This window comes from Sceloporus occidentalis, unplaced genomic scaffold (assembly GCF_023333645.1).
Source record: "Sceloporus occidentalis isolate IW3139 unplaced genomic scaffold, rSceOcc1.0.p SCAF_3, whole genome shotgun sequence".
Taxonomy (NCBI): Eukaryota; Metazoa; Chordata; class Lepidosauria; order Squamata; family Phrynosomatidae; genus Sceloporus; species Sceloporus occidentalis.
The window spans coordinates 231,723,043-231,745,591 of record NW_028316983.1 but is presented as its reverse complement, the minus strand read 5'-3'; the positions used below and the strand labels follow the sequence as shown (position 1 = coordinate 231,745,591).

Here is a 22,549-nt window from a genome sequence, read left to right as displayed (position 1 = left end):
CAGACACAATCCAGTTTGAGACAGCTTTAATTTGCCAGGCTCTATGCTAGGGAACTGTAGTTTTGTGAGACATTTACCCTTCTCTGTTGGAGAGATCTGGTGCCACAATAAACTATAATTCTCAGGAATCCCTAACACTAAATCAGGGCAGTTAAAGTGGTCTTAAACTGGATTATTTCTGCTGTGTGTTTTGGATCTCAGTCTTCCACCTTAAAATTCAAAGTGCATGTGCATGTATATGTGTGTGATACACACACACACACACACACACACACACACTCCTCCATCCACATTTGCTGGGGTTAGGGGCATAGGACTGCCATGACAGTGGGAAAACTGTAAATAACAAAAACACTAAGGAGTTTATCAGACTGGGACTAATTTCAGCATTAAAGAGAAATAAAAGCACATTTAAAGCATCCCACAAAGAAAGTGAAAATGGTGAGCAATTGCTCAAATGATTATCACATTCAATTGTGCAAATAAACTGATATCGGAAATGCATTGTCGCTGAAATCCTGAAAGTAAAAAAATGTGCGTTAATGATTCTTTGTGACCACGTTAATGGTGGGTTTTGTGTGACGTTGTGTGAAATCATTTCACGTAATTATGAGAGTTTTCCAGGATATTCACGTGATAAACTCCTTCGTGTGATAAACTCCTATGTCTTTTACCTGAGAGAACACCTCTCTAGGTCCTCCAGCGCAACTCTGTGGTCAACATCTGCCAGACATTGACCAGAGAATTGCACTGGAGGAGCTACAAAGGACTAGTGGAGTGTTCTTTCTAGGAATCTCTAGGTCCTTCAGTGTGACTTTTGGTTAAATTTGACCATAGAGTTGCACTGGAGGACCTAGAGATTCCTAGAGAGAACATATTGATCAAATCCGTGAATAATCAAATCCTCAAAAGTCAAAGCCACAAATGTTGATGGACGAGTGTGTGTGTATGTGTGTGTGTGTGTATACACACTCCATTGAAAAGAGTCAGCCTGTGCTGCAATAGTTTGATCATCTGACAACTATGCAAGAGACCAGGGTTCGAATCCTTGATCGGCCGTGAAAACCTATTGGATGACCTTGGTCAACAAGTCACACTCTCTCAGCCTCAGAGGAAAGTAAGACAAGCCCCCTCTGAAGAAATCTTGCCAAGAAAGCCCCATGATAGGTTTGACTCAGGGTCGCCATGAGTCAGAACGGACCTGAAGGCACACAACAAGAAGAAGAACAACCCAACCAGGTACTTTAGAGTTGCAAGGTGTCTGCACCATGTGACAGTGACAGGTGGGGATGAGGGAGGAAAAAGGATCAGCAGTGATTTTCTTGCAACCATAAAAATAGTTGAATTGCAGCACGTGGGTAAGAGAAAAGAATTGAATTATGACACTTGGACAACCAGAAAGAAAGTAGCCACTTGTTTTCAAAAAGTTTCATCATGCCAAGTATATTCCTCCTGGAAAACAATATCAGAAGGGTCTGTCTGCCAAGCCCTTCAGGCGATGCACAGTTTGTAAAGCGCCTCCAAACCCCAAAGGGTGCATCTACACAGTAGAGATAATGCAGTTTGACACCACTTTTACATGCCCTGGCTCCATCCAAACAGAATCCTGGGATTTGCAAAGGGGCACCTGCATTCTTTGGCAGAGAAGTTGAAGGACCCTGCAAAACTACAAATCCCAGGGCTCCATAGGCTGGAGTGAGTGCACTTAAAGTGGTGTTAAGGCGCATTATTTCTACAGTGCAGATGCACCCACCGAAGCGCTCTCTGGAGGAGGCACACCAACTAGCAAAAGAAAAAGAAAAACTCTTTGACGACCCACTTGTTGGGCATTCGGCATGCTCCCTCCTCCCTGCAGAAGTAATCCACTTTGACACCGCTTTTACCTACCCGGGCTCAGGGCTATGGAATTCCGGGAAGTGTCACTGGCTGTGGCACATGAGTTGAGCTTTAAGGTGGTGAAATGGTTGGAGCCTTGGACTACAACTCTGGGTTCGAATCCCTGCAGCCATGTGAATCCACTGGGTGACATTAGGCAAGGAGTCACACTCTCTCAGCCTCTGGGTTCGAATCCCTGTGGCCATGGCAACCTACTGGGCGACCTTAGCAAGGAGTCACACTCTCTCAGCCCTGGACATGACCCTGGGTTCAACTCCCTGCTTGGCCATGGGGACCACTGGGTGAGTCCAGGTCTGAGAGAGTCATACTCTCTCAGCCCTGGACTAGGATTCTGGCTTGGAATCACACTTTGGACCGGGGGTCACACTCTCTCAGCCTCGGGGGAGGGCAAGGCCACCCCCAATTCAGGAGAAGAAAAAGCGGAGCAGCCAACTGGTTAGTGAAAGCGGGATGGAGCCGGATTGCTCCTGCAGTGGGGAGGCAGCCAGGGCTCTCCATCCCCGAGGAGTCTTGGCGACTTACGATCTCTAGGCAGATGAAGGCCCCGGAGTAAGTGCGGAGGATCTCCAGGCCGGAGGGGAGGGTGATGCGCGGGGGAGGGTAGTAGGCGGTGGCGCTCGGGGGAGGCGGCATGGAGCCCCCGCCTCGAGCAGCGGCAGCAGCTGGGAGCATGGCTCTGGAGCCCCAGCAGAAGGAGAAGGAGAAGAAGGAGGAGAAGCCCCCGGAGCGGAGCGGAGCAGAGGAGCGCGGCAGGTGCCTGGGCCGGCTGCTGCCTCTTCTTGGGAAGGGCCCTCGGTCCTGGCTGCTCCGGCCGCCTCTCTGCCGCCACCTGCTCCAGGCGCCTGCCCTGCTGCTAGTGGCCGCGGCCCTCCTCCTCCTTCCTCCTTCCTCCCTCCAACAGCCCCAGCCCCTCCTCTCCTCTCTCCTCCCGGACTGGAGGAGGGAGCCCCACCTGGAGATAGAGCCAGGAGCAGGAGGAGGGCTTTCGCTTGCCTGCTTTGCTGCCCTCCCTCAGTCCCTCCCTTTTCCCTTTCCCTTTCCCAGGCCCGACACCTTCCCAATACCCTCCATTTTGAGCAGGACTAAGAAGCATCGATTTGCATTGATAAGAGGACTTTTAGTTTTTATTTTGTAATAATGCCCTATATTTAATTGCCATGGTTCCATCATACAGAATCCTGAGATTTGTAGTTTAGTGAAGCACCAGCACTCTTGGCAGGGAAGGCTTGTCAAACTACAAATTCCAGGGTTCCCTAGGCTGGAGCTACAGCACTTAAAGTGGTGTCAAATGGTGTAGATGCACCCGAGCCTACAAGTTCAGGCTTTGGGACAAGCACCCCAATTCACTTCTCAGTGCTAGGCACTCAAAGGCTGCATCCACACTGGAAAAATCACCCAGTTTGGCACCACTTTGACTGCTCTGGCTCAGGGCTATGGTATTCTGGGAGTTGGAGTTTGTTGTGGGCCCAGAGTCGCAGGCCTACATTTTAGTCTCAGATGTTCTGCTGTCAGTTAAGATGGTCTAGTGCAGTGATTCCCAAACTTTGGCCTCCAAGTTCTTGGACTTCAACTCCCAGAAGCCATAGTCAGCTTGGTCAACAGTCAGGAATTCTGGGAACTGAAGTCCAAAACATCTGGAGGGCCAAAGTTTGAGAACTGCTGGTCAAGTGGGATCTCAGTGTAGGCAGAGGTCACTTCTTGGCCATATTGGGAGCAGGGCAAAGGACAATAAAAGACAATAAAACTTGTATGAAAAACAACTTCCCTTGAGATTCATGTTGTCCAGTGGAGAAGTCTGCCACAAGTCAAAGCCCACTTGATGGCAGTTAAAATAATCTTCCTTGCAGGCTTATAATGCAGAAAGACAGACAACAAAAGGGAAAAGGGGGACTGCAAAGGGAGAGCTGTAGGTTTTTGCAAAGGTGTGAGGTTTGTCAGCTTAGTGGAGTCGTGGGGAGTGGCAAAACCTGAAATCTTGGGGAGCTGGATGACACTTGGGGAGTGGTGAAACCTGAAGGAGCTGGCTTCTCCCAAGGAGAAGTGTCCTCATGCACCATCAATAAGACTTACTGGTTCGGTTGCTTTGCTTGTTTGTATGTTTCGGCTCTAGTTTAAGTGCAGTGAGGAAATAGTGAAGATGTGGGCAGAACAGCCAGCCATGAGTCTGAATATATTTAATGTGAAGTTGAAGGCATTCACGGCTGGCCACCATAGTTTTTTGTGAGTTTGTTCTAGAGGTTGTGTTCTAGAAGAGCTTTTTCTGATGTTTCACCAGCAGTTGAGGCTTCCCCTCAACCAACAGTATATATACCCCACACTGTCTTCCATGCCAGCATTCTCTGAAGATGCCAGTCACATCCCTTTAAAATGCTGGAGCTCAATGGAAGAAATGGTGCAAATGGGCCAAGGTTGAGTGCAAGGTGAAAAGAGAGGCTTTGGGTTTTTTTTAATTATTTCTTTAAAATTTTCTTTAAAAACATCACATCTTGCCAAATGTTCACTTTAACCACATGAAACTGTGAACGTGTCAATATATTTAGGCTGTGCATATGATACCATAATTTAAAGGTACAATTTTAATTTTGCCTGTTGTTTAATGTCAGCTATTGCCATTACATTCAGTAATATATGGGAATTGTAATGTATGAGTAACATTAGTACAAAAAACATCGCTAAGCATTTTGTATGGTGTGGTATGAGAGGAGGTCAGTGGGGTGTGTGTGTGACACCATGTGTTACCACACCAGGTCACACCAACCCTGGTGACTCCACTGTCTCTAGATGTGGCTGGATTGCACTTCCCAGCAGTCCTAGTCAGCATAACCAAGAATGAGCAATGCCATCTCCAGCCTCTCAGGCTTCTTTGATTTCAATAAATCCTGCAGTCCTACAGACTGAGTAAAGAATTGGAATTATAGTTGCAAGACACTTCCAGGAATGTGCTTCCACTTGTAAATGTACTGTGCAAGGAGTGCATGGATTATTTTAAGGAAAGAGTGCCTTTTTTCCCTTCCTTCCACAGACATGATGACAAAGTTGCCATGGAGCATGAGAGATGCAAACATCTGAAATGTATTTGTGCAGCCTATGGGCTGCTTGTTGGTCTGCTAGAAAGCAAGCCCTTTCACTGCCCTTTAACCAGGGTGGTTAACTTAACTTCTTAAGATTGCGGTTGTTCTTGTTCTTGTCCCCCCCCCCCCCCCCTTTAATTGTCTTCTACTAGGCAGGCTGGCAGAAAAGGGGCAAAACTGAAAGATGGGCATAGCTTTTTCCACAGCCACCATAAATAACATCTGGACTGAGAAAGGAAGAATGGAGAGTAGCACTGATCCTCTGCTAGTGCAAATTACCCGCTTTTAGTCCATACATCAAATAATCTATCCAAGGTGCTCCTCTCTACCCCCAAAATAGTTCTGCTTCTTTATTTTATTTTATTTTTTATTTCAAGGATTTATACCCTGTCTTTCTCCCACAAAGGGATTCAAGGCAGCTTCTTGGATAGCTTCTTTAAAACTCAGATTAAAGCCTGGAGTGGATTTAACACCCCACTGAAATGGAAGACATCAGATGCCACTTTTTAAATGCAATGTGGATGTATCTTATATTGGAGTGCTTCAATTAATGAATTAGATGTGTTTCTAGGCATTATGTCTTTAACAGAAAATTCAGTACCAGAGGCAGAAATGACATGCTAAGGATAGGTTCCTATGCTGAAATTTTAAATACCCTAAAGGCATCAGATCCCATCTAATTTTGGAAGCTAAGTGGGGTTGGCCCTGGTTAGTACTTGGATGAGAGGCAACCAACGAAGACCAGGCACTCTAGGCTATATTTCAGAGGGAGGAACTGGAAAAACACCTCTGAGTATTCCTTACCTAAGAAAACCCTATAAAATTCATGGTGTCACCAGAAGTCGACCAGCAGCTTGAAGGTGCACACACTCACACACATTACACCACAAAAAAGAACAGCTCAACATGAGTCCCAGTCTGGGGAAAACAGTGGGATATATATATATATATTTCATTCCTCCTGTATAATATTGTACATTTGGAATCTCCTGTATGATATTGTACATTTGGAATTTAAAAAGCTGCTGAAACACACACACACACACACACACACATATATATATAATGTTTCAGCAGCTTTTTAAATTCCAAATGTACAGTATTATACAAGAGAAATGAAATAGCCGTGTCAGACAATCCTTCCATCAGCACACAAAAGCAATCTGAGCTTTCTAGAGGTGAGTCAAAAGCATCCAAAATGCACCCAGAAATCCTTTATTTTCTTTCACAACCTCCAATTTTGTTATGATTTCTATTTTCGCACGTGTGTGTGAAAATAAAGTAAGGACAGTCCAAGCCATTGTATTGCTCATCACCATGTAGACATGCATGAGATGAACAGCAGAGAAAGCAGATAAGAGGAAAATAAATTCATTTGAGATGTGGTGCTGGAGAAGAGTTCTATGGATAATTGTGGACAGCCAGAAAATCCAACAAATGGGTACTAGAGCAAATCAGGACTGAGCTCTCCCTGGAAACCAAGATGAGCAAACTGAGGCTGTTGTACTTTGGCCACATTGTGAGAAGCCATGACTCGCTAGAAAAGACAATAATGTTGGGAAAAGTGGAGGGTAGAAGAAAGACAGGAAGGATGCATACTAGATGGAGAGACTTTGTAAAAAGAAGTTTTACTCTCAGAAGCTTTGTTAACTGAGGTTTGTTGCTGCTGTGTACCTTCAAGTCACTTCTGATGTATGGCAAACTTATCATTGGGTTTGCTTAGTGAGATTTATTCAGAGAAAGTTCACATTGCCTTCCCCTGAGGCTGAGAGCATGTGACTTTCCAAAGGTGGATTTCATGAACCAAACTGTGAATTGAACCATGGTCAACAGAGTCAATTAAGATTTTCAGACACAGGATGATAAAAGAGCCATTATTCCAGGAATAACCAGACAATAAACAGCAAGAAAGCATTTTCGTGATTTTCTTGTGAATGATTTGTTGTGTTTATTACCTGGTTATGGGATAATGGCACTTTAATTGCTTTTTAATGTGATGTTGTGTGAAAACCTTTATTGCAATTGCGCGATATTCCCAGGATATTCCTGGGATAATGGCCATTTAATTGCAACTTTGTGAGAAAATCTTAATTGTGAATGCACAATTTTCTTTTTCTTTTTTTAAAAAAATTATCTTTATTGAGATTTATTTCCATTTGTACATATGTTAACTCTTAATATTGGAAACTGGTAATAAATAAAGGAAGAAACATCAGTTAAGTTCTTGCGGTGATAACAAAACAAGGTGATACATAATTCAATTGGATTATTGATTCCCTGTTATTGCATTCAATTCCTTGCCTAATTTTCATATATCCAAAGTCAAAAATTATTACATTTTGTGGAATATCAGACATTTCCAGAATAACCTTGATAGTTTATCTATCTATCTTTATGTTAATATCAACCATTTCATTTCTTGTCTTTATCTTTTCATCTAGGTATCTTAACTACCCAAAGTCCTTTATATCTTTTGTCTATTCTAACTTTTAAATAATGTTGCTTCTTATAGCAATTCTTCATTTATATTACATTCCATAAACCAGTATTTTTCTACTGGATCCCAATCCTTTAATTTCTTTTCCTTATTTTTGCGCAATTTTCACAGTTTAATCCCAATTATGATATTTCCAATTGTGATAAAGTCCATAGTCTAGCACTCAAACCACTATGCCACACTGACTCTGTACATCTGTATTTATTTGTCACTTTCAAAATGAAGTGACTGTCAGTGATTTATTTGAAAATCCTGGGGATTTTAAGGTGTTTAAATAGAAAAAAAATACTTGTGAATAAAATGCCTGTTCTTCGGTCTTGTTAGGAACTCTTGGGTTTCAGAGGCCTCCCATAGATTTCTCTCTTCTTCTTTTTTACTCAGTGCTCACACACCCTAGTAGGTGTGGCTATAATGAGCATCTATGACTGTATATCAGGTTTCATGATCCTTTAAGAAAAAATTATCCAACCTACACCCTACCGTACCAAACCAGCACAGTACTTTCTTGTTTGACTGCATAGCAGTATCTGGCCTGCAGAGTAATGTAAGCAAGATGGATATTGCAATATACACACCTGAAAGAAACAAATGATCGTACAAATGATATAACACAGGGTTGATTCTGAACCAGGATGTGAACTGAAAACAAACTGGTTTCTACTGTAGGAGGGATGCTTGTGTTATTAGCAATGAAATAATGTCAACATTTGAAGGCTGAGTTAAAGGAGCTTGTTTCAGAACAGAAGTCTTTAGTACAGAAGTGTGTAGAGAAAATATTTTGCTTTGGTCTAGTGATGGCCAAAAATGTGAGATGACAGCGTATTACTAGGTAAGGTGCAATTTACATTTCTCGAATGAAAGGTATCAGTGTGTAGGGATGGAAGAGCCTTTTTAATCTGCATTTTAAAACAAATAACCTATTTTTTTTCATTTATAAAAATATCTTTATCCCATCTGGTACCATAGTACAGTATCTCAAATAAAACTAAACAGTTTAAACAAACCCATATTTCCAGGAATAACCTGAAGACTGGAAACACTGTTATCCTTTGTATTACCAGTGATGCAGTTCTTGTCCTTAAATCTGCATTCAAAAATGCATATGTTAAGGAAAACTGTACACAAGTATGAATGTTGGGAGAAACTGTATGCATTTCTTTTGGTATTTTTTAATGCCACCAGATGGAACAGAGTCATGATTCAGTGCTTGTGACACTAAGAGGAAGTAGATGGATTCAGGTCAGATAAAAAGAAGGTGTTCTTCACACCAAACCTAGCTGAACTGGAATTCACTGCCACAAGATGTATGTATGGCTGCCAACTTAGATAAGGTTAAAAAGAGGACTGGATATATTCCTGCATCATTCTAGTGTCAGAGGCAGTATGTGTCTATGTGTCACTGACTGGGGGATATGATCTAGAAAATAGTGGTTTGAGTTTTGGATTACGACTCTGGAGACCAGAATTTTGTTCCCTGCTCAGCCATGAGTCCCATTGGGTGATCTTGGGCATGACACATGCTCTCAGCTTCAGGGGAAGGCAGTGGCAAACCTCCTCTGAACAAAGCATGCAAGCTTCCTGAGGTTGAGAGCATGTGACTTGCCCAAGATCACCTGCTGAGTTTCATGGCTGAGCGGGGAATCGAACCCAAGTTTCCAGAGTCATGGTCCAACATTCAAACACTATGGCACACTTGCTTAGGGTTAATGTAAATAGGAAATAACTTGAAGGGACACAACAATTACAATGTCCTGCTACTTGACTTATATGACTGGGAAAAGTGGTAGTTCACAGTGAGAACAATGTTCCCAAGATGGACCTTTGGTCTAATCCAGCATAGTTGTTAAGATTCATCTATCCATATTAGTCCTAATAGGGAGGTTAGGTGTAGTCAACACAGGCAAAGGAATGAGGTGGTTGAGTTCGTAAATAGCAGACTGGCTTGTACCATTTCAGGTACAGTCACACTGTATGTGTCACATTTTGAAGTGTTCTCCTTTGCTTAAAAGATAGCACAACAGGAAACAAGCTGAGCTTGAACATCTCTCCCTGATTGATTTGACAGGCAATATTTATTTTTCCATGAGAGAGAGAGAGAGCATTTAAAAATAGAGCTGCTATCTACCATCTGAAATTATATAGTCTATTTTGCCATGTCATACATAGTTCTTGTCACCTCATTCTGTTCAGTCCTGTTCTACATCATTGTGATTAAAGCATAATAGTCTCCACCTGGAGGCTCTAAAAAAACATTTCTGTACAGACATAACAGGAGTCGTCTCCCTTAGGAATCATGTTTGGGGCACTGCTAAAGTCATGAAGAAACAGAAAGATATGCAGCATAGGGCCAGATCTACTGGCAGAATGGCCATACACAAAAGAAGATTAGACAGCTTTAAAAAAGCGGTCAAGACGGATCTCTTCCAGCAGGCCTTTCCAGATTAACCATCCCGGCCCGGGCTCCCTGATCCCCTCTTTCCTCTCGTGGCCCCATCTTTAGAGATGGTTGAGGATCTCCAGAGGGACACCAGGGTTTTTAGTTTGTTTTAATTATGCTTTATGTTTTGATATTGTGTTTTTAATCTGTCATATTTTTTAATACTTTCATAAGGAGGGGAGGGATTATAATGTTTTTAATTTTATATTTTACTCTGTGATATTTACTGTTGTCAACCGCCCGGATTGGTTCGCCACAGGGCGGTATACAAATAAATAAATATATTATTATTATTATTATTATTATTAGATAGAGTTCCTCTAATAGTTGTGCAGAAGAAGGAATTTCAAAAGTGTTACTTGTCATGTAAACAACAGAGATTCAAAATACAGAAAGAATAAGGACCAGATTCAGGCTAAAAAATACCAGCTGCACAAGATCCCTGTCATAATGCCCTTCCTTCTATGCAAATCTTAAAGGTGCAACAACCCCATCCTCTTTTGCAGCTGGCCACCCTGTCCATTGAGCTTTTCCCCCCTGTACATGCCTCTCTGAAGGAAACTGTTTGTTGTTATGCACTCTCAAGGTGGCCCTGACTAAGGTGGCAACCTTATCATAGGGGTTTCTTGGCAAGATTTGTTTAGAGTGGGTTTGCCATTGCCTTCCTCTAAGGCTGAAAAAGTATGATCTGTCCATAGTCACATAACTAGTTTCCATGGTTATGGGGAAGATTTGAACATTTGTCACACTGAATCCTAATCCAATACTCAAACTACTCTACTGCTGATAGAAATGCAGGTGGATTTATTCACAATACTTTTCTGTCTTTCAATCACATTTAGCAGTTTCAGGATTTGAGAATTTTTTTTTGGCAGGAGTATAAGTTTTTTTGCAATCTAATGGAATGCAATTTCATCCTCCCACATTGCCAGCAGTAACACTTGTTGCATCAAGTTCAAAGTCTTTTTTGAAACACACACACACACACACACACACACACACACACACACACACACAAATAGAAGTGAGGAATGTCATCAGACAGGTTCCTTTCGTAGGTGGCAGGGAGCTGTTTTATGATGTTCAAGTAGCAGGCAGCAGTTGTGGGTCTGTCCCAACTGGGAACACATGTCCTTTGGACATTAAGATATGAGTCTTGTGCAGCTGGTATGTCCCATACAATCTGGTCCTTAATGTTTCTGTGTTTTGCCTCCCTGTTGTTTATTTTAATTAAAAATAAATAAATAAATAGGCCACTGATATTCAACAGAGTTCAGAACATAAAACTGAATTGTAATAATAGTCATTTACTCCATGCTAGCCTTTTCTGTGGTTTGAGATGTCTAGTTGATTAAGCAATAAACATTTAATGGTTGCCCAATATTACCACTGAGATTTTGTGCAGTGAAAAATAATAGTTAGATTCAATTTGATCTCAATGTGAACTCAATTTCTCCTGCACGTATCTAAAGAATATTGTGTCATTTTATTCTTTTAGGAGGATGTATGTACAACGAAGCAGCTTTGCTCATCTTTTCTTGGCCTGAATCTAATTTCTTGCTGCTTGGACAATAAGTAAACAACAACAGCAACATTTCTCCCAAGGATCTGTAGATTAGAATGGACAACAAAGTCAATCATTTGATATTGTGGTGCAAAATGCCAATGGCATTGTAGATTTTATCGAAAGAATTCCACTTCTAACACTTAGAATTTGGGAAATTGCTTTGCTCAGTTCTGTTTCACACACACATTACTTGAAGAATGTGTGAAAAGTGTAAGAGGAGACAGGCAATAAAAGCTGATTCCCAAATGGCTTCAAACTGACTTCTGTCTAGAATGAAACAGCTAAAATCAATAAAACATGTTGGTCATGTACTTCATTTATATTGATTTCATTATACAGTGCACCCGCATTATATGCGGCTTTGAGCGTACACGCTCAAGCCGTGAGGAGTGTGCGGGGCTCAAGGGGCGTCGCGTCCCATTCAGATTAATGCCCATGGCACATGCACACAGCCGCAGCACCATGCGCACAAGTTCCATTTAAATGAATCGGGCTCCAGCATAGGCGGAATTCAACTTACGTGGGGGAGGGGGTCCGGAATGGATCCCCCGTGTAAGGCAAGGGTCCACTGTACTTAATAATGAATTTATTTGTTTGTTATTACAGTGCATCCGCGCCATACACGGGTGCACTATATGTGGCTTCCTGCCGTGCAACAATCTAAACAATCATGCGCGCACCCCATTCTTTCCTATGGGGCGCAAGCATAGTCGCATTTTCCCTTATATGGGGTGGGGGGGTGGGGTCCAGAACGGATCCCCCACATAAGGAGAGGACCCACTGTATTTGCCATCTTTAGCCTACGGTAACCCTATGAAGAGAGAGCAAGAGCCCTGATCAATTACCCAGCTGAGATCTGAGGTTTTTTCACTGAGCTTATCCACTTGTAATTTCACTGAGAGCTAAATGTACATTGTACTATGTAGGCAGATGTGAAATATGGAACCCCTTTTGCAATGTAGACGTGTCTTCACACTGTAATGCTCATCCAAACCTTGTAGAAATTGGTACATGGGATATGTGATGCATATTCCTGTTCAGGGCTAGGTGACTCCTGTTTAAAGTGCTGAAGCCTTATGTGACTTAGGACATGGGTACCAAATAAAAGGAAGGTTTCATTTATATCAATCTGTATGTTGCAATCAACTGGCAGTGATTTACTTAAAAGTGCCACACACTGTCAGGGGTGGTACAGTGGCAACCAGGGAGATAAACTTTTTGCCTATAGAAATCAAATCCCCCAGATCCATGGTTTTGTGAAAAGGCTGATCATGCGAAATCATCTGGTTTCTTCCATTGTCACAATCCAAGCCACATCAGTAAACGCTATTTCACAGAAGCATTTCTGTACAGAGCAAGAACAGCACAAGCCTTGGCAAGACAGCCCAGCTCATCCATCCGGTTTTCAAGGACATTATGTACACTAGGATCCAATTCCGGGACTCAGCTGTGAACTCTTCTGTCATGGAAACATTGCTTGTCTGTGTGCACTCTCATGCACTGATATAGACACCTTTATGAAAACCCAGTTCAAGTGGCAGATATATAATCTCAAGGATGACTCTCAAAAAGTTTATAAGGTGTAGCGTTGGATGTTTTCAATATTAAACTGCAATAAAAGCTGTGCTTTTGTTATGTTCAGGTTATTTGCTTTAGGCCTCATGATTACTATAGTAACATTATCAATGTAGGTCACCAGTTTCTTCCCTTTCTTTTTTTTAAAGCCAAAGAATTTCTGCCTTTGGCATGCATTCCTAATACAGTGGAATTCTATTCATTCTTTATCATAACAGTAAGTTTGTGTACAGAAGCACAGATAAAGGTATTCCTGAAGAACAATCAGATGCTGTCCTAAAATTGAGGTGGAATTGCCAGCATTACTATCTGCCCTATCTCTTGCAAAATCCCTGCATGTGCCAAAGGATGTGCTAGACATGGATGACATGAGGAGAGGTTTGAAAAATTACTTTTTTGGACTGGGTCTTCCCTCATGAAGACACTCCATGGTTGAATGTGGGCTTTGGCCCTGAGTGATGTGGACAGAGTTACACGGTGGGGAGTGGAAACTGGTGTAAATGTTCCATGTAGATATGCCCTGGGACAGAGGGCCAAAGTAAACATTATATTAAATTTATACTGTCTTTCTTTCTATTTAGCACACTTATAATACTAATATTGATTTATAGGACATGTTGTCCCATATCAGGACTCAGTGTGTCTTACAAAAGTTAGAATGGTGACAGCAAATGGATCAAGTCTGCTACACTTGGGTAGTGGAGGTTTAAACCCAGAGCTTGGGGGTAATGAACCAGCATAGTTATCTTCTGTAAACTGCTTGGAGGTGGAATGGAATTACATTCAAAAATAATGTAAGGGGGGGGGGGGGAACAAAGTTGCCCCATTAGTACATGCAGCCCTCCCTATCCACAGTCTGAAAATATGCAATATATACCTATATGGTTGGCCTGCCATATCTACGGATTTTTTATGCATGGGTTCAATCATCCATGGCTTGAAAATATTCAAAAAATATATAAATTTCAATAAGCAAAGCTTTATTTTGCCGTTTTATACCAGGGACAGTATTTTACTATGCCATTGTATTTAATGGTACATTAGCATCCACAGATTTTGGTATCCACATGGGTGGGGTGGGGGTCCTGGAACCAAACCCCAGTGGATACCCTGTGTGTGTGTGTGTGTGTGTGTGTGTGTGTGTGTCTGTGTCTGTGTGTCTGTGTGTCTGTGTTCCAAAAAGCAAATCTTGATTTTTCCATTTTATATAAGGGACACCATTTTACTACACCATTTTATTTAATGGGACTTGAACATCCATGGATTTTGGTATCCACTGAAGAGGGTGGGTTTCCTGGAACCCAACCCAGAGAACACTAAGGGCCCACTGTATAATCAGTAATATCTGGTAATCACTTTTAAAAGTTACTTTGCTCCTGGGCTGGGAGGGCTGAACCATACAATTTCTACCTCCTTTGGAGTTCTGTGGGAAAGCAGCTTTGACTGACTAGAAGTGATGTCACATCATTTTAACTGTCATGTTAAGGATGGTATCACTTTATCACTTGGAGATCTGAGTGGGGCTGACAGTTCTCTGCCTTAGGCAAAGAAGAACATGGCACCTGCCACCTCCATTCTGTGGACAGAAACCAGTTGGATTGGCAGATGAATCTTCCTTCACCGCTTGCGATTGAATTACTCTTCCATTGTTAAAGGACAAGTTCTCCATACCTTGCTGTGTCCCCTAAGTCAGAGAAAAGGATGGACAACCTCACTGTTTCAAATGACAGGCCCAGGAGTGAGTGGACAATATATTAGTTTGTGATGATAAAACAGGACAACTTCATGTAGGCTATCCTGAGCTCCTTGTATGATGGATGGGAGACAAATAAGAGATGATGATGATGATGATGATGATATTCTCTGTTATCTAGGTTTTGAAACAGGCTAGGCGTACAATACAAAATGACAGATATAATAAAACAAAGATTAAACATAAAAATAATAATATTTAAATAAAGAATGATAGCTAGACATTAGTCTCACTACCAGGATGAAAAATGCTGTCACAATGACTTTGGTTTTCACTCTCATTCTCTCTCTCTTTTTTCTTGCACACACACACACACACACACACACACACACACACACACAGAGGCACAAACTCTGAATATAGTATATTTTCAATGTAATCCCATGTATGTGTTCCCAAAAGGAACTCCTGTTCTGTTCAGTGGTCTGTTGATGGACTCAGCAGTGTCAACAAAAGTAGAATTTTACACCTCCTGAGATTTGTTGTGAGAAAATGGTGCACTTCACATCAAGTGTTTGCACATTTGTGGGGTTTACAGGTTCTTTCTGATAAAGTGTGCACAAAACAATGTGTATTTTAAAACATTAATGGCCCAAATGTATATAACTTAAAAAAAAAACAAACAAAAACAAAATAGTAACTGCAGAAACCCATTTCAGTCAATAGAGGAAAATTGCCTAAATCCAGTTTACTAAGTATATGTATGAACCAATAATTTAACATAATTTGGAAATTGCATTTAACTTGTACACATTGCAGTGCAGGAACACAGCACAAAGGCTTGTAATGTACAAAACAAGGACAGTGGGAAAATGCAGGAAGGATTCAGAGAAAGTGAAGAAAATTATAACAAGGATATTTATATCCATGTACCTTAGTAAATATCTTGAGTACTGCATCCATGAAGAAGAATTGTCATTTAATTGTTTTTGCAGCCACAGCCATATAATGTAACTACAATTAGGTTACAGAAAATAAGCCTAAACCCAGGAAGTTTATGCAGTAGGTTCTCTTGACTCTTCTCTGCTGTCAATAGGAGTGGCATGCGAAAGCATTTGATCAAGAATATTTTAATCCAAAAATAAACAAACAGGATTGATTTTTGCTGGTCCTTTGCTGAAAGGTAAGCCAGTTTATCCACATTCTTTTTATTAGCATGTCTCATCTCACAGAGAAGTAAAAATTATGCACGGCACAGAAGGAGTTATAATTTGTAATGCTATAATAAATCCCTTAAAAAAACAATGTGGAGCAGCTTCTTTTCTTATTACTCAGTGATTTCACACAAACATAAGAATGTTGGAAAGCATTCTCTAAGAAAGAAGCAATGTGGTGTAGCAGTTTGGTTGTTGGAGACCAGGGTTTGAATCCCTGTTCAACCATGGAAACCCACTGTCTGACCTTGGGCAAGTCCCCTACTCTCAGCCTCAAAGGGAGACAAGGGAAAACATTCCCTGAAGATATCTTGCCAAGTCAATCCTATGACAGGGTCTCCATAAATTTGAGCCAACCTGAAGGCACATAACTGCTACCATTGCTCCTTTTCCATGATAGGAGTTTTCTTGGCAAGGATCATTGTAAGTCAGAAACAATGTGAAAGCATGCAACAAGAAAACAAGGTATGATATAGGCTTCTTACCTAATTCTTTGGTGAAAGGTAGAATTTTTCTCAGAAATTACTATGAAAAGGTTGCATTAAATTGGGACACTGTTCTGAAAATGTGGCCTGCCTATGATTTTTTTTCTTTTTCATTCCCTTTTGCAGGAGAATTAATGTATCCTCAAAGAAAGCTATTTATTTTATTTTATTTCCACCCTGCTCTTCTTCACAGAGACCTAGGTTCTTACTTTAATCTACCAATTAAAACATTCAGCGATCACCGTTATGCATTCTATTGTCTCTCATCAGTTACTGGTCACTGACAAAGGCAGAATACTCAGTCTGACAGACTACACATATGATCCAGGAGGTTTTCTTCTTGTGTTGAGACATGGCTTTCAGTATGCATTCATCTCTAGCTTTGAGCACATGCATAAATTTGGTGCCTTGCCTCTGCTTTCTATTTCACAGATGCAACAATCAGGTGCATATATAAACGGAGTTAAAAGAGGCTCAAAAGCAATTTCAGCCTTTTGTGTGAAAACAAAAAAACACCAGTTCTGGTTAATGAGATGTCATTTTTAGCACAACTATGTGAATTCACGCAGTCACACATTCTGTGTTTTTGTTGTTGTTGGAACTGCACCTCTGCACATCTCTGCAAGTTCTGTTGCTCACATGTGTCAGCACCCGCGAATAAAGGAGTCAGTGATGTGGATGTACTTGAAACACATTTAAGGCATGCAGAGTTTTATCACATGTGGCAGCCTCCCCCCCAAAAAACCTTTATTAGATACATTTGAAATGCATGTGAACAACAGTGATTCATCCTATGTTCACACCAGAGTTTTTTCACCATCTGAATAATCCCTTGGAAGCAGGGCAGCAAAAAACAACAAACAAACAAACAAACATGTCAGAAAGGACTATAACACTTCTTCCTATGAGTAGAAAATTAGCATAGTAAAGAGAAGACCAGCCTAAAAAAATCCCCCCAAAGCATTCTGACTCTCTTTTCCACTGGGGATATGGTTTACATGGGGCTGAGCAGATGGATAGGAAAAACCAGGCCAATCATGGTATGGATTTGTATGGATTTATTTGTATGAAAGTGAGTGGAAGCCCCACTTGTATGCATAGCCGCTCTGAAGGTGGGCTGTACACTCATGGGCAGTCCGCACCATGCAGTATTAAGCTGCACCTCTTGGAGTTCTTTTTTTTTTTTTTTTTGCCTCCCTCATTTATGCACACCATCACATGACCATACCACCTGAGAGTGGCAATTCTCTCCCTCTTCCCATCCAGCTGCCATCCCATTGGATGCCCCACATGACAGGCCACACAGTCGTACCAGTGACACACTGCCTGTACAGTGCCAGTGATATATTGGCAAAACACAGGCATGGAGGTCCCCCATACATGCCCCCTTTCCTTCCTTCATCTCATGCCCTCTTGTTAGACTGGTTTGTTTATGTTTTAATTACATCCATTGCCATTTTTGTTGACCTTCTGTTTTTGTCATACTTTCGCATCATGATGTGTGTGACAGGTCGATGGTGTGATGGGTCAGTGGTGCAGCTGGCCACTTGTGCAGCTGTATGCAAAACTGAAAAAAACATATGGCAAGCAATGGCACTGTGGCTGAGCCTCACCTGTCCCAGTGTGCATCCTCCCTATGCTGCCTGGGCTTTCCCGCATTCCACACTCACACTGTGCTGTGCATAAGTGTTATAATGTGCATTTTCCTCATCATTAAAGTGGAATATTAAAGCTTATTTTGCTCCATTTTTAACCCTTTGTAATAGTTTCCACCTGGTTTTGTGTCATTATGCCATCTAGACAAGTAGGTTTCAAGTTCATTAGAAGCTGCTTAGTTTTGCAAGTGCAGACAACCCCTTAGAAACATGATCTCTTTTAGTAGTCTGAAGTAGTACAATCTGTGATATCACCTGAATATTCTGCCTCCTTATCATACTGCAAATGTCAGGCAGATGTAAGTATACACTAAGTTCTGTAGGAATAAGTTCTGCACAATAGACAAGACCCTACCAACTTAAACATCTTTTAAAGTCCCAAGTATTCCAGTTGGATAATTTTAAGTTTCAGCTACATTCTCTCAACACAATTAAGGTGGCTTTAAAGGACTGGATTATTCCTTGTGCATTTTGTATAGAGACACCAAATACATATTTAAAATTAAACATAGACTTAAGGGCTGAATCATTGCCTAAAATGGACAGGCCTTTGTACACACCTGTACAGCTTCCGCTGCAAGACTGATTGAAGAGTTCTCTCTGGTTCCTTTTATGATTCCATCCTGGTGCATGGTTCTCTGTTAAACAAGATTGTACAAGTTATTATGAACTCCACCCTTTTAATGAAAATCAGAGAGTGAAATGTTGGCTCTGAAACTGTATGATGAAACATCAGCATGGAGAAATATTTGTAGGATGGCTAAGGGTGGAGCAGGAAGACTATCAGGCGATACCAGGAATATGAACCGAAGGGGGAAAACAGTCCTTTCATATAGGCTACAGTTCTTCCATCCCACAATGCAGATCAGTATCGTCTCTTCCTGTGGACTGTCACTATATCACTTATCTTGACTGTGTTTAATACCAAATAACTGGGTGAGGAAAGTACTACCATATAAGCCCAATTATAAGTTGACCTCATGTATATGTCATGGGCTGCTTTTGGGACCAAAATTATGGATTTTGCTATCAGCCATCCTTTAGGGCAAAGTTTAAGGCAAAACTTAGGAGCATGTAACAAAGGATGTAAAGGAGAGGCAAAGGAAAACAATACACAAACAACTTACAAAATTCCAGCAGGCATAACTGTTTGTGCTCACCTTAAAGACTGGATGGATGAGAAGTGAACCATGGTAAAGCATGGCTGTGCAAAGCACAGGAAGGACTAAGAAAGCACATACATGTCAAAAAGGATGAAAAGGCAAAGCAAAGAAAATGATTGAAGGTTTGATGTGATAATTTTGCTTGATTTTACCCAGAATCAAAATTGGAATAGTGAAGGGGAGGGCACCATGTCGCGCAACTGCCCCAGAAGTGCCATTTCACACCTGTGGACTTGCATATTTGCCTAGTCATTCTCAGGTTTCATCTGTAAATGGAAAGGAATGGCTGTGGGACAAAGCACCTATGGGACAGAGAGGGGTTGTCAAGCGATGAGTATTGTCAAAGCCATTTCTTTCCCAGTGTAATTGCAATTTACAAGCACATGCAGTAATGTCCATAGTTACAGAAAGTTACAAGATATGCATAAATCCATATCATTCCTACCTTAACAGTCAGCAGCCTTACTAGTTGGCTTTGTTGGTAAGTGGGGAGGGGGGGGGGGGGCAGCAGAGTGAGACTTCCAACTGCTCTCACCAGTGATTTTTGGTGTGACAAGAAGTTATAACAGGGGTCATGCTTGTTGCACTTTGGATTGCTGGTGAGAGGGGGGCTGGAAACACCATCCTGCAGTGCCCCAATTGCCAGCAAAACAGACTTCCATCACTCAGTGTGGCTGCTGGCTGATAAGGTAGACTTGGGGTGGCATTTGCAATTGTAACCATTGTGCTACATTTATGAACATGAAAACTAGATGGTTGAAAATGTGTAAGCCTTAGTTGTTCCCAAACTTTGGTCTTCTGGGTGTTTTGGACTTCAGCTCCCAAAATTCCAAACTGTTGGCCAAGCTGGCTAGGACTTCTGGTAATGAAGTCCAAAACAACTAGAGGACCAAAGTTTGGGAATCACATATTTACTCATAACTGCTCAACAGAATGCTAGCCATTATCTGTAACACATAGGACAGAATCGTGCCAGCTTCTCAACATGTGCATAAGTTCATCTAGGGAAGCAGCTGGGTGTTTTTTGTCTGATGCAGAATGGCTGGATGAAGTCCCATCCATTATGACTTGATATGCATTGTCCAATGGTGCACATGGATGTGGACAGAACACTTGGCTGTGTATTCAATTGCACATTTTGTATAATGGTTTAGTTCTGCAATATTGCCATCTAACGCAAGGGCTGTGTAACAGAATTAATGTACAACCCTGCTTGCAGTGATCTGTACTACACAATCCCAAAGTATCATTTTGGTCATTAATTTGCTGGGTAACAATGTTGTTGTTTTAAAGTATGAATAGCAGGCATCATCCACCCACTTTTTAAAAACAGGTTATGCTTACTTATTGCTTTTTGAAGGCATTCACATTGCAGAAATAATGCAATTTGACACCATTTTAACTGCCATGACTCAATGATATAGAATCATGGGATTTTTAGCTTGTTGTGGCACCAGAGCTCTCTGATACAGAAGGCTAAATATCTCATAAAACTACAAACCCTGGAATTCCATAGCATTTAGTTATGGAAGTCAAAGCAGTGTCAGTCTGTATCATTTTTGCAGTGCAGATCAGCCCTTCCTGAGGTCTTCTGAGGTTTTTTTCCCTCTCAAATTTTAAGATGTTAAATTGTATAGATTTCTAAAAATAAAATTAAAGAAACAATGAAAACTGTTGTCACAGGGTTTCCACTTCAGTGGGATGGTGAATGCAGTCTGTATTTTATTTTATTCTATTCATTTTATTAAGGAAACTAGCAGATGTTGGTCACTTTCGAAGATAGGTTTCTGCCCAGCTGATATGGTAGATTTAGCTGCCCTGGTAATGAATAATGTAATGAATAACGTAATGAGTAACTAATGAGATGTGGCATTGTTGGTGGCAATGTGACTTTTAAGGCTTTGTAACAAGTTATATGGTAAGTTACATTATAAAAGTAACTTCCCAAGCTCTTGAGTATGTACTGAACAGACTTCACAGGACCCAGTGTGGCATAGTGGTTTGAGTACTGGACTATGATGCAGGAGTCCAGGGTTCAATTCCCAGCTCAGTCATAAATCCACTGGGTAATCTTCAATAAATGACATGCCCTGATCCTCAGGAGAAAGCAATGGCAAACCTCTTCTGAACAAATCTTGCTAAGAAAACCCTATGATAGAGTCTCCTTAAGATCGCCGTAAATCGGAAATGGCTTGAAGGCACATAACAACAACAACCAACAGACTTCACAAACCAATTGCATTAGTTGCTGTCACTCATTGTTTTGTTTTGTTTTTTGTTTTTTGTATAGTTTATTGTAGATAGACAATAGACAGGTACGATGTGTCTGTCTGTCTGTCTGTCTGTTTCCTCTAATTTTGCTCCACTGTAAAATGCATGCACACTGTGTGTATTTCCCATGTTTTGCCACTGGAAAGCCTGCTGAAATTCAATGGCCTTGATAGGATTCTTGTAAACACAATTTGAATGTGTTTCGTAACTCTTGCCACAAAAAGAGGAGCCGTGGAGTTAACTGGAACCAAAAATCTGTGAGAAGCCAAGAGCCTTTTACTATTTGAACTAGATTATCACAGCAGTGTTTGAGAAAAGAGGAAGCACAAATAGTTTTCTGAATAAAATGCACAGCATGACCTCACTTTGCTGAATGGCTCTAAAGACAGCCGGGACACTGAATAATAAAGGACACAGTTAAACCACAGACTTTAATATCAACAGATAATAGTAATAATAATAATAATAATAATAATAATAATAATAATAATAATAATTTGTAGAGTAGATGAATGTTCAGTGTGGGAACTCTCTAGTCCACAATTTTGAATGGGTTGCATCCAGAATTTGAAAAAGTTACTTTTTCAGACTACAATCCCCAGAATCTCCCAGTCATGCTGGCTGTGTGATCCAGGAGTTGTAATACAATGATCAAACTAAACTTAAAAGAGAATACATATAACCTGAAGTTTTCTATTTCAGAATGGTTTTTCCTCTGAGATACAATCAGATTGCAAGTTAAGCTTGTGCTTACACATTGTGCTATCGTCATGTGCCTTCAAATTGTTTCTTAGTTATGAAGACCCTAAGGTGAGCTTATCACAGGGGTTTCTTGGCAAGATTTGCTGAAAGGGAGTGTGGCATGGCCTTCTGCTGACACTGAGAAAATGTGGCTTGATCCAAGTCACCCAGTGGGTTAATTTCCATGGTAAAAGGGGAATTGAACCCTGGTTTCTAAAGTCCTAGTCCAACACTCAAACCACTGCACCATGCTGGCTCTCACATGTTTCACCAAGTACATAGCA

General features: G+C 41.1%; 1 protein-coding gene across 1 annotated transcript in view; it reads right to left on the bottom strand.

Annotated features, from left to right (window-relative positions):
* The window catches only part of MAL2 (mal, T cell differentiation protein 2), a 33,762-nt gene extending 31,055 nt beyond the window's left edge, over nucleotides 1-2,707 (bottom strand). Inside the window, exon 1 of the mRNA XM_089517873.1 lies at nucleotides 2,419-2,707. Coding sequence (XP_089373999.1) covers nucleotides 2,419-2,568 — 150 coding nt within the window. The 5' untranslated portion in view covers nucleotides 2,569-2,707. The remainder of the gene's footprint in view (nucleotides 1-2,418) is intronic.
* Between the last annotated feature and the right edge of the window lie 19,842 nt (nucleotides 2,708-22,549).